This window comes from Girardinichthys multiradiatus, chromosome 21 (assembly GCF_021462225.1).
Source record: "Girardinichthys multiradiatus isolate DD_20200921_A chromosome 21, DD_fGirMul_XY1, whole genome shotgun sequence".
Lineage (NCBI taxonomy): Eukaryota > Metazoa > Chordata > Actinopteri > Cyprinodontiformes > Goodeidae > Girardinichthys > Girardinichthys multiradiatus.
The window spans coordinates 24,016,928-24,030,166 of NC_061813.1; the positions used below are offsets into that span (position 1 = coordinate 24,016,928).

The following is a 13,239-nucleotide window of genomic DNA, read 5'->3' on the forward strand; positions in this document are numbered from 1 at the left end:
CCCAAAGAAACTTCTCAATATAAAAGAATGTTATCGAGGAAAAAAGGTTGTGCCTTTTATCTATCTATCTATCTATCTATCTATCTATCTATCTATCTATCTATCTATCTATCTATCTATCTATCTATCTATCTATCTATCTATCGGGAGACTTTCACATAAAAGACGTTCACACAAAAGATAATATCAGAATGAAAACAAACATGACTTCTAAATGTTTTCTTTCATTAAAAATAAAATAAACATGTATCTGTAAAATAACTCAGAAAAACATTTTAAGTATCACTCAACGTCACCTATTTATTTAGAAAAGGACACAAAAGATCAGGCATTCTTTACGGCTGCCAAAATAGCAGGGTCCTGGGTGAAAGGACCTCTCGGGGAAGTAAACAGACAAGAAGGCAACGATAATTAACAATGCAACTATCGACTTAGAGATGAAGTGTCTCTGCGTGTAACAGGTTGAACTGTTGTGGTCTGCAGGTGATGGCAGAAGATAATGAGCTGGAAAAGTGAGTAACTTTATCGCTGTTTATTCTCAGTTAACATGAAACAGCTAATTTTCGGGCCATTTTTCTTCCAAACCTCCGCTCCATTAGCAGCGTGTTCACACCTGTTTCTGTGTAATATTTTTTTTATGTAATGAGTCCAGTGGCTGCCTCCATCTGCCTATACTGTGTGATTAAATCTCGGCTGATTCAGTGAAGCTCGTATGATCAGCAGCTCGGGGTTAAACGGGGACACTGCCAGCTGTCATTTACATCTCAGGATTTACTCGAACAGTTTTCTCTCAAAGATTCAACCCTGATCCTCAAGGCTCACTGCCCTGCATGTTTTAGACGCGTCCCTCCTTAAACACACCAGATTCAGATGATTGCAGTTCGGCGAAAGCCTTTTAATTAACCAGCCATCAATTTTGCGTCTTGTTTGAGGTCAGTTTCTCTTCACTCTTTGCATGACTGATTGTCTTCTGGATCCATCCCTCCACGCAGGCGCGCTGTAGAGGAGCTCCTCAAGGAGACTGATAGAGCCCGGGTGAGAGCAGAGACCATGGGCCCCGCTGGATGGTGAGCTGAGCACCATGTATGAAATGGAGTTTCTTTAAAGGTTTCAGTGGTTTGTCTAGGTTTTTGCTTGTAGATGGTTTTGTTTCAGTGACACCGTCTAGCTCCCATTCTCTTAATAAGTATTCACACCCCTATAAACTCTTCCACATTTTGTCACGTTACAACCTCAAACGTCAGTGTATTTTATCAGGATTTTACGTTATCAATCAACAGGAAGTAGAGCACCAGAAAACTAAAGTAGAAGGAAATTATAAATGGTTTTAATTTTGTTTTGCAAATTCTATTTGAGAGTTGCGGCATTAAGCCACCGCGATTCAATACTTTGTAGTTACAGCTGCAAGTCTTTAGGCATACGTCTTTGCACATGTAGACACTGAAATTTTTGCCCATTTCTCTTTGCAAAATGGCTCCAGCTCATTTCAATGGAAAGTATATGTGACCATCAGTTATCAAATTTTGCTACAGATTTTCAATAGGATTTAGGTATAGAAAGACGAACTTCCGATGGATCGCCCTTCATTTAGCTACATTTATTTTCACATCACCCATGAGCTGCTTACCTGTCCCTTCTCAATTATCTGCACAAAGTGATGCTGCCACCACCATGTTATAATGTGGGGATAGTGTTGCCTAGCTAGGTGTGCAGTGTTAGCTTTCCTCCACACAAACTTTTTTGTAAGATAAACATTTCACTTTAGGTCTGATCTGACCAGAGCACCTTCTTCCACATGTTTGCTCTGTATTCTACAAAGCTTGTGACCTTGTGGACAGGATTTTTTATGAGTTTCTTCTAATAATGGCTATCTTCTTGCTACTTTTAAATAAAGGCTGGATTTTTTTGAGTGCACAATAGATATCCTCTGAAAAGATTCTCTGTGGGTTTCTATTGCTCCTCCGCATGTACCATGGGCCTCTTAGCGGCTTCTCTGATTGATGCTCCTTGCCCGACCTATCATTTAAGGTGGACAGCCATGTCTTGGTAGATTTGCAGTTGTGTCATATTCTTTCCATTTTTAGTTAATTGAGTGCTCTGGGAGAAACGAAAAGCTTGGGATATTGTTTATAACACAACACTGCCGTTAACGTCTCCACAACATTCTCCCCGACCTGTCTGCGTTCCTCGTTCTTCATGATGCTGTTAGTTCACTAATGTTCTCCAGCAAACCTCTGCGACCTTCATGGAACGGCTGGTTTTATGATGGGATGAGATTACACACAGGTGGACTAAATTTAATTAATTACTGAAGTTCTGAAGGCAATTGGTAGCCCTTCTTTTTTGGGGGGAAGTAAAGGGCTCTGAACACGTTTATATGCCACACGTTTCAGATTTTGATTGTAAAATGTTTCGATAGCCATTTATTGTTATTCTTCTTTTAAATAATTATGTACTAGTTTGAGTTGAACTATAACATAACATGGTGTACAGCCTGTGGTTGTAACTTAACAAAATGTGGAATGGATCAAAGGGTATGAATATTAAAAGGCAAGGTCTGTCTGTTACTGGTGTCCTGATAAATATTTAGAATATCTAGCTGGAACCAACCTATATGTGTCCCTTCAAGGTTGAAATGCCCTCTGCAGAGCACCAACAAGCGTTTTCTCCTCAACACGTTACGCTCCACCGACCTGCAGCGGCGCTCCGACATGTCCAGAAGCAGAAGCTCCAACAACACGAGAGGGCGCATAAGGAGCAGTTCCCAGGACAGACGCCATGACCGCAGCAGGTCGCCACCTACAGATCACAGAAGTAACGGAGGCCGCACAGAGCGTCAACACTCTCCTCCTCGGAGGGACGGCTGCACAAGCAGAGATAAGAGGCTGGAGAGAGATAAGGACGAACAGCGCAGGCACAGGGGCGAAAGAGACAAAAGACACAAGGATGAACGAAGCAGAGACAAAGACAGACAGATACAGACTTAATAAGCAAACCTGTTCTGTTTAGGGAGCAGTGGTGGGTCACCAGACTGAGAACCATCTAAAGCTTGTAAGCTGCTCTCAGAAATTGTGATATAGAGTGTGTGGTCTTAGCAGTTTTTTTCTTTAAAGAGAGAAGTTTGCTAATTATATGACATGTTATAAGTTTAAAAAGTAAATTATGTTTTACTGAATTTTTTTCCCCAAGAGTTTGGTAAGCTTAATGTAGATGTGTTTTGTTCTTTTTGTGCTTTTTCACTAAAATGTGAACAAATAAAAGCTCAAACTGCCTTTACATTGACATCTACCATATTTTTTCACTTGACTCATACTCTGGTGTTGCTGTTTGTTCCCAAACCTCCATTATAATATCATTAAATTCTTCAGCCACTAGTCACACGGCATGGTGTTGACCCAAGCTATGCTGCTGTTGCCACAGAGCAAGCTCATTTTTATCACACGTCCAACTTTTTGTCAGGCTATCAAACAGTTTTGTTTGCTAAAGGAGTTAAAAAAAACATGCTTTTCTGATGCTTCTATACCCTCTGCTCAGGCATATTTGCATTATTAATTTAAACAAGCTGTTACATCTACAGATTAATCAAACTTAATCTATTGCTATTTTGTTGTAATTCAGTTAGAATTAAACAAAAAAAGACAAATATACACAAACACAAAATGAAAAAAACACATCAAATCTGTGTAGTAATATACAGTGGTTGGACAATGAAACTGAAACACCTGTCATTTTAGTGTGGGACGTTTCCTGGCTAAATTGGACCAGCCTGGTAGCCAGTCTTCATTGATTGCACATTGCACCAGTAAGAGCAGAGTTTGAAGGTTCAATTAGCAGGGTAAGAGCACAGTTTTGCTCAAAATATTGAAATGAACACAACATTATGGGTGACATACCAGAGTTCAAAAGAGGACAAATTGTTGGTGCACGTCTTGCTGGCGCATCTGTGACCAAGACAGCAAGTCTTTGTGATGTATCAAGAGCCACGGTATCCAGGGTAATGTCAGCATACCACCAAGAAGGACGAACCACATCCAACAGGATTAACTGTGGACGTAAGAGGAAGCTGTCTGAAAGGGATGTTCGGGTGCTAACCCGGATTGTATCCAAAAAACATAAAACCACGGCTGCCCAAATCACAGCAGAATTAAATGTGCACCTCAACTCTCCTGTTTCCACCAGAACTGTCCGTCGGGAGCTCCACAAGGTCAATATACACGGCCGGGCTGCTACAGCCAAACCTTTGGTCACTCATGCCAATGCCAAACGTTGGTTTCAATGGTGCAAGGAGCGTAAATCTTGGGCTGTGGACAATGTGAAACATGTACAGGTCCTTCTCAAAATATTAGCATATTGTGATAAAGTTCATTATTTTCTATAATGTAATGATGAAAATTTAACATTCATATATTTTAGATTCATTGCACACTAACTGAAATATTTCAGGTTTTTATTGTCTTAATACGGATGATTTTGGCATACAGCTCATGAAAACCCAAAATTCCTATCTCACAAAATTAGCATATTTCATCCGACCAATAAAAGAAAAGTGTTTTTAATACAAAAAACGTCAACCTTCAAATAATCATGTACAGTTATGCACTTAATACTTGGTCGGGAATCCTTTGGCAGAAATGACTGCTTCAATGCGGCGTGGCATGGAGGCAATCAGCCTGTGGTACTGCTGAGGTCTTATGGAGGCCCAGGATGCTTCGATAGCGGCCTTTAGCTCATCCAGAGTGTTGGGTCTTGAGTCTCTCAACGTTCTCTTCACAATATCCCACAAATTCTCTATGGGGTTCAGGTCAGGAGAGTTGGCAGGCCAATTGAGCACAGTGATACCATGGTCAGTAAACCATTTACCAGTGGTTTTGGCACTGTGAGCAGGTGCCAGGTCGTGCTGAAAAAGGAAATCTTCATCTCCATAAAGCTTTTCAGCAGATGGAAGCATGAAGTGCTCCAAAATCTCCTGATAGCTAGCTGCATTGACCCTGCCCTTGATAAAACGCAGTGGACCAACACCAGCAGCTGACACGGCACCCCGGACCATCACTGACTGTGGGTACTTGACACTGGACTTCTGGCATTTTGGCATTTCCTTCTCCCCAGTCTTCCTCCAGACTCTGGCACCTTGATTTCCGAATGACATGCAGAATTTGCTTTCATCTGAAAAAAGTACTTTGGACCACTGAGCAACAGTCCAGTGCTGCTTCTCTGTAGCCCAGGTCTGGGGAATGCGGCACCTGTAGCCCATTTCCTGCACACGCCAGTGCACGGTGGCTCTGGATGTTTCTACTCCAGACTCAGTCCACTGCTTCCGCAGGTCCCCCAAGGTCTGGAATCGGCCCTTCTCCACAATCTTCCTCAGGGTCCAGGTCACCTCTTCTCGTTGTGCAGCGTTTTCTGCCACACTTTTTCCTTCCCACAGACTTCCCACTGAGGTGCCTTGATACAGCACTCTGGGAACAGCCTATTCATGTACAGAAATGTCTTTCTGTGTCTTACCCTCTTGCTTGAGGGTGTCAATAGTGGCCTTCTGGACAGCAGTCAGGTTGGCAGTCTTACCCATGATTGGGGTTTTGAGTGATGAACCAGGCTGGGAGTTTTAAAGGCCTCAGGAATCTTTTGCAGGTGTTTAGAGTTAACTCGTTGATTCAGATGATTAGGTTCATAGCTCGTTTAGAGACCCTTTTAATGATATGCTAATTTTGTGAGATAGGAATTTTGGGTTTTCATGAGCTGTATGCCAAAATCATCTGTATTAAGACAATAAAAGACCTGAAATATGTCAGTTAGTGTGCAATGAATCTAAAATATATGAATGTTAAATTTTCATCATGACATTATGGAAAATAATGAACTTTATCACAATATGCTAATATTTTGAGAAGGACCAGTATTGTTCTCTGATGAGTCCACCTTTACTGTTTTCCCCACATCCAGGAGAGTTACGGTGTGGAGAAGCCCCAAAGAAGCGTACCACCCAGACTGTTGCATGCCCAGAGTGAAGCATGGGGGTGGATCAGTGATGGTTTGGGCAGCCATATCATGGCATTCCCTTGGCCCAATACTTGTGCTAGATGGGCGCCTCACTGCCAAGGACTACCGAACCATTCTTGAGGACCATGTGCATCCAATGGTTCAAACATTGTATCCTGAAGGCGGTGCCGTGTATCAGGATGACAATGCACCAATACACACAGCAAGACTGGTGAAAGATTGGTTTGATGAACATGAAAGTGAAGTTGAACATCTCCCATGGCCTGCACAGTCACCAGATCTAAATATTATTGAGCCACTTTGGGGTGTTTTGGAGGAGCGAGTCAGGAAACGTTTTCCTCCACCAGTATCACGTAGTGACCTGGCCACTATCCTGCAAGAAGAATGGCTTAAAATCCCTCTGACCACTATGCAGGACTTGTATATGTCATTCCCAAGACGAATTGACGCTGTATTGGCCGCAAAAGGAGGCCCAACACCATACTAATAAATTATTGTGGTCTAAAACCAGGTGTTTCAGTTTCATTGTCCAAACCCTGTATGTATATATATATAGTGCAGAATTTTAATAGCAGTATGGCATTCTAACACAAAAGCTCTATCTGGTTATAAACACTCACTAGCCACTTGATGGGTACACTTGTTAGCCTTATAGCATATAAACCAGTCACAGTACCTCTTTGCATATAGGCCTCTAGATTTGGTAAAGCTGACTTCTTGAAGACCAAACCAAGCACCAGAATGATAAGAAATGGGATTTAAGTGACTCTGAATGTGCCATGGTTGTTGGTGCCAGACAAACTGGTCTGGGTATTTCAGAAACCGCTTATCTGCTGGGATTTTACATGCAACTATCCCTGTTTGCAGATAATTGTAAAAAAAAAAAAAAAAGACCTGTAAGTGGCAGTTGTGTGGGGAGAAAAATACCTTTTTAATGTCAGGGCAGAATGAGCCCACTGGTTCAAGGAAATAGGAAGGCTACAAGTAGCCCCAATAAAGGCTTGTTACCACCAAGGTACAATAAATTCCAACTCTGAGATGTGTTTTTGTACCAGTTGAGCATCAGTTAAATGCCACAATCTACCCAAGTTTTATTGCTCACCCTGTCCTTCCCTTTGTGACCACAGTGCACCCATCCTCCAACGCCCGCTTCCAGCAGGATAATACACACTATAACAAAGCTCAAACCATAAACTGGTTTCTTGAACATGACTAATTCTCTCTACTTCAAATGGCCTCAGTCACCAGATCTTATTCCACCAGAGCACCTTTGGGATGTGATGGAACAAGAGATTTGCATAATGAATATACAACTGACAAATCTGTAGTAAGTGTGTGACGTGTCAATATGGACATAAACTGAGGAATGCTTTCAACACCTTGTGGAATCGATGCCACAAATAATTATGGCATTACTGTAGCGAATAGGGGGACTTGCAAGGTGTTCCTAATAAAGTACCGGGTGAATGTTAGTACCTCTCAGAGGTGAACATCTGAGTAAAACGGAGGCATACCTGTAGACGTATTTTACAGCAAAACCTTAGACATGCTGCTTCCTTAGGAAATGTGATGGGAAAATAGAAATCAGCCAAAATATATTCGGAATGATATTCAGACTAACCCATCTTGCACCAGTCAGGGATAAAGACCTTATTTTTTGGAGAAATGTCCTGGGGTCTGATGAAATGAAACTGAAGTGTTTGACTATAATGACTACTGTTACCTTCAGAGGAAAAAGAAGGAAAATTGCAAACTTGAGAACACCACCCCAACTGTGAAGTATGGGTGTGGCAGCATCATGTTGTGTAAGTGTTTTACTATAGGAGGGTGTTTTGCACTTTACAATATAGACTGCAGAAGAAAAGAACACCATGTGGAAATATTGAAGCAACAACTCCAAACATCAGTGAGGATATTAAAGCTTGATCACAAATTGGTCTTTCAAATGGCAGTGACTATAATCATACCTCCAAATCAGTTACAAAGTGGCTTAAGGACAACAGAGGGAATATTTTGGAGTGTGTTGTGACTATGAATCTGAAAATATTATTTAACATTTAATATTAATATTTTATCAAATAATATTTCGGTCTGTTAAGGGTTATCCTGTGAATACCAGCCCAGTAAGGCGATGGTATTAGGACAAAATAGAAAGGTGTGAGCTAAGCTCTGACATTATTGAACAGCAAAACTCTGCACACACCTGGAATGAATTCACACAATTTCTTAAAATACAAGAATTTATTAACAAAAATAAGTCAACTCAAAGTCAAACATATTTCAATCAACAAACTCTTTACTATGCTAAAACAATCCAACTAAACTACCAAGCAGAATTAAAAGATAACGAAGACTAATGGGCTATGTACAATACAAACAAGTTGAACAAAGATAGTTGAGAACCATGACCAAAAGAGTGATGCAACATTACCATGCAATGTTTATGTTTGAGAACCAAGGATTATCTTGAAGAATCTGGAAATGGAGTTAAGTTAGTCTTGGAACCAACTTGGGCAATAATCAGCAAACGTTTAGACAACCATTCACAATGCAAGATCAGATAAAATATTATTTTAATAAAATAATGTTTTAAGAATGATCTGCTGAATAAAACCAACCTTCTGGATGACTAATTCTCAACGGTGTCTCATTAGCTGCCTTTATTTATTGAAATAATATTTAAAGAAATATTATTAAAGGAAATGGTAAATTATTTAAGAGGTATTTTGGAAAAGAGCCAAATCTTTCTGGAGAAATGGGGCTTAATGCTGTTTACTTAGTTATCAAGTTTACTAAAATAATGTTAGGGAAATATTATTTACTGGATTGAAAACTAACAACCTTTCTGGGTAAATATTCTTTAGCAACAAGCACGTGTTCTTAGCTTGTTAGCAGTTAAAACTAACAAAGAAGCTGATAGCTTAGCACCCGAATCAAACACACACCTTTAAAATACCGTTAATAAAAGGGTTAAAATGCATAAGCGCGGACGGCGCGTTATGATCAATCTTCTGTGTTTAAAATCACCCTTTAAATAAAGTTTGTCTTAACTTTAAAAACACACAAACACAGAACACAAAACTGAGCATGTGTGCTGCAGATAGCCTGCTAGCATTAAGATAACTGAGTTTAACACAAACAAAACCAAACTTCATAAAATGAAAAACGTTCAGAACATAAATCTTTCTCTATTACTCTGCCCAAACACCTAACCTCGTATGAACCGTGCTGAGGAGTTGTCTGGGCGACGACGAAGTTTGAAGAAAGGTCTTTGAACAAAAGGGTTAGCATCCAGCTAACCTCCTTAGCTGCGGAGAGTGGCGGCTGTTCTGTCTGGCCACCAAACTGCACGTTACCGTAACCACGGTGATACGGCTCCTGTTGTCCTCCTTTCAGACTGGGAAAACCACTCCACCCGGCTTCGTAGAGACAGCGTCTCTGCAGGGAATTCTCTGGAACACAATTTGCTTCTGCAGGCCTCAGAGAGAAAGTCAAGCCAGGCTTGTACCTTAATCCCCGTTCATGAATGAATCTACCGGATACATAGACAGTATTTCATTCGTACTTAACTTAGTGCATATGATCGATGATCGTATGACACTCTCGGATCCAGTTGAAGAGTTATGTCTGTTTGCCACTATCTCTGTCCAGGTCCCTGTGTGACCCGCGTAGAAGAGAAAGACTTGTTTGAGAAGTGGGGGTTTTATACGGGCAGTGGCATCATGGAAAGTCCGCTGTTACCCCCCTTCCCCTTCTGAAGTTGTGCTGGAAGTCGGTTAAATGCAATTTATTTTCAAAGTTCCTGAAAAGTTTGTACAGGAGTTTTAATGTTGAAATCCATGGCTGTGGGTCCCAACAAGTGGCCATCACAGAGCCCAGATCTTAGTCCCATTAAAGATTAGTGGACAAAGCAGGAGACTGTGGTGAGAAGCTTGTGGAAAGAAACCTAAAACAGTTAGCCTTTAAATTTCCAGACAGATTAAAGGCTAAGGACTTCATCCCGACACATCATGGCACACTGACGTCCTTGTTTATCCTGTACAGGTATATGTCCCAACATGGATATGCATGCCAGCTCTCCTAGAGTAACTGTCTTTCTTCTGGATGCTCCTCCATGTTCTTGAGACTGTGCTGGGAGAAACAGCAAACCTTCAGGCAATGACAGGTATTGATGTACCATCCTGGTGGAGCTAGAGTACCTCTACAACCTCTGTATGGTCCACGTATCGCCTCATGCTACCAGTACTGACACTAACACTGGTCAAATGTACAACTACTGAAAAGCAATCAAAAGCAATTAGGAGGGAGAAATGTCTGTGGCCTCCACCTGCAAAACTATTTCTGATTTTGGGGTCGTCTGATTGTTGCCACTTTAGTGCACTTGTTAACTTCATTAACACTAAAACAAGAACCCCCTCTACTACTGAACTGATCAGATCAATATTTCAGAAGGTTAACTGACCAGATATTATACTCTGATTAAAAATGTTCCTTTAATGTATTTTGAGCAGTGTGTAATCTAGAGGTCAATTTCTAAAATTGTTTTTCAGGACAGCAGAGGGACATTTACTACAGATCTTCTTATGCTGTTTGTATCTTTTCCTTCCATTTGTCTTTTTATTGTTCCCACAGCTTTACAGGCAATGAAAGCTGCCACTCTCTGCTATCACAATTACCTATCTCATCTCACAACCCAGATCTGTTATGGCTCTGTTAAGTCTCATCATCCCTCCTGTTGCCCCCTTAAAATTGCCGGGAAAGTTATCTTGAATGCGTTCAAGGCACATCATGCTTCATAAACCACATTGTGGAGAATAGCCTGAGTTAACAGTTTCCTTCCTCTTTGCAACAATAATCAAATATAAATGCCATTAAGTCATATTGCAGGTGGGTGATGTGTATAGAACTAGTTTACTTGAACTTTATTGCATCGCAGAGTGCCCCCATTAAGATACCGTGGAAAGTGCCATAATTGCATTTGAAGATCTCAGTGAGAAGTCTATTGATGCTGCACACATCGTCAGAGTCAAAGGAAGTTTGCACAGGGATTTTTTGCATGAAAATTAATGTCTTAAAGTCTTTGTAACATCGCGGTTGTAAAGCGTGCAGGTTGTGGAGACACGTTCCAGGCAGACTGTGGTTAATTGAGTTCAGTTGCTCTCTCCAACTTAATTGGCTTACAGCAAGAGCTGATGTTTAATGGGGCGCACACACAGGGCCACGAGAGGCTAATGGCCAGCAAACACTGCGAGAGTGCGGCGGCCGCTGCAGCTCTGTTTGTTGTCGCCAAGGGTCCTTGTCCATGTGGAGCTGCGGAGTGAAAATGGTGTTAAATGATGCATCTAGAAAAGTGTAATGGATACAGGTTGAACACCAGACAGGGGTGACATAATGGTGGTGGAAAATAGGATATCTTGAGCTTTCCAGTGAGCTTTCAAGACAGCTGTGGCTGTTTTACCAGGTCTCTTTATCTCATAGGTCAAGCAACACATTGATTTATCAGGCTCACTGCTCAGACATAAGATATACAGATTAATTAGAATATCATTGAAATTTTAATTTATATCAGTCAATTAGTTAAAACAAAGTGATATTCATATGTATTTTTTACCTCTGGAGAGATATATTTTAAGTATTCATTTTCTGGTATTTTGGAAGATTTTGGGTTACAGCTGATGACAAATCATATTCAGTTTTTCTTAAATTAGAAAATTACATAGGACCAATAAAATTACTTTTCAATACAAAATGTTATCTTATGGCCTACAAAATGGGCAATACTGTTGACTTGTTCAGTCAACAGTCAATAACACGTCTACAAGCAGGGTAAGCCACAAAAAGTCATTGCTAAAGAAGACGGCTGTCCACGGAGTGCTGTATCCGAACATGTTAATGGAAAGTTGAGTGGAAGGAAAAGGTGTGGTAGAAAAAGTCGCATGTGCTGCAGGGATAACCTAAGCCTTGAGAGGATTGCATGGCAAAGCCTGTTCAAGAGTTTGGGTGCAGACTGCAGTTAGTCACCACATATAGACGTATCCAGAACATGGATACAGATAATCAGTAATGATTTGCGTAGCTATTTCATTTGCCATTGTGTTTTATCAAGTCTAACAACACTTCACTGACAAGCTTTATAGAGATGCTGATTTCATTTTCCAGCAGGATTGGTACCTCTCCACGCTGACAAAAGTACCTCACCTGCTTTAATTACGATCGTATCACTGCACTGGACACACATTTCAGATGGCAGAAGACCTGGGATTGGGGCAGAGGTTCACCTTCCAGATGGGTAAATATTCCTCACTGTTATGTTTTAGAAACAAGTCTGAATCTATTTGAGCTTTTCTGCTTTCCTACATTCAGACGTAAAAACATTTTTCAATGCTTTTAAGTGGTTAAATGTAATATTCTACATGTCTAAGTAACTCAGTGTTGGGTTTTCATCAGCCTTAAGCCTTAAAAATCTAAATTAAAATAAATATGTACTTCAAACATGTTTATAACACATGACTTTCACATAAAAAAAAAAATAGAATCCCCGAATTAACTTTTTAATGTTTTTGCCAAAAGTTTGAGTCTCCATAATTTTTTGTGTTCTATGATCTAATAGTGTGCTTAGTTATCAAGGACAGGAATGCAAATATCAGTCATTCTGACTCAGTTGCATCAAAAGAGTTTCAAGGGAAATGATATTGCTGCTGGCAAGACTGAACCCAAATCAATTATTGAGCAAGTTCAAGTGGACAAGTTATTTGATGTGAAGAAAGCTTCATTGCACCCAAGATAGACCACCAAGGACCACCTCCTAAAGAGGGTGGTATCAACCAAAAGAATGGGATACCACCAGTGCAGTGCTTGCTCAAGTATGGCAGCAGACACGTGTGAGTATGAGGCAGAGACTTAAAACCTGCAGGCACTGATACAGGAGACACATGTACAGCTAGGTTTTGTCCCACAACAGTTCTGACTAAGAAAGATTGAGACAGTAAATGTTGACACTGTATTATGTTGATGTATTTCTCAACCAAAGACTTTGACAATTATCAAATGTTTTTTAATGGATACCATAGAAACACCTCACCAAAAGATCTATTAACACTGAAACAGTGACGTTTAAGAAACATTTCTGTCATTTTTAAACTGTCAGCATGTGGGCCTAAATGTGATTTTCTGTTCTGACTGTTTCCTATGCAGATGCCACAGAATCACCTACTCTCTTGTCTGGGGGAATAAACAAGTGGA

At 40.6% G+C, this 13,239-nt stretch overlaps 1 protein-coding gene across 2 annotated transcripts; it reads left to right on the forward strand.

The window, feature by feature from the left end:
* Positions 1–346: 346 nt before the first annotated feature.
* Positions 347–3,276, forward strand: si:ch211-140b10.6 (protein POLR1D-like). 2 transcript variants are annotated; one of them, XM_047350118.1, is made up of 3 exons: positions 351–512; positions 993–1,067; positions 2,630–3,276. In XM_047350118.1, exons 1-3 carry the CDS (start codon positions 487–489, stop codon positions 2,985–2,987), a joined length of 459 nt encoding a protein of 152 aa, XP_047206074.1. In that variant the 5' UTR covers positions 351–486; the 3' UTR covers positions 2,988–3,276. The 2 variants fall into 2 exon arrangements, with proteins under 2 accessions (XP_047206075.1, XP_047206074.1); XM_047350119.1 differs by lacking the exon at positions 993–1,067 and having other exon boundaries at positions 347–512.
* The last annotated feature ends 9,963 nt before the right edge of the window (positions 3,277–13,239 follow it).

Bases quoted from the DNA above. Each gene is read 5' to 3' on its own strand.
- si:ch211-140b10.6 (XM_047350118.1), top strand. From the start codon at position 487: ATGGCAGAAGATAATGAGCTGGAAAA. The intron at 513-992 runs GTGAGTAACTTT...CCCTCCACGCAG, and splicing joins GAAGATAATGAGCTGGAAAA to GCGCGCTGTAGAGGAGCTCC. The intron at 1,068-2,629 runs GTGAGCTGAGCA...TGTCCCTTCAAG, and splicing joins ACCATGGGCCCCGCTGGATG to GTTGAAATGCCCTCTGCAGA.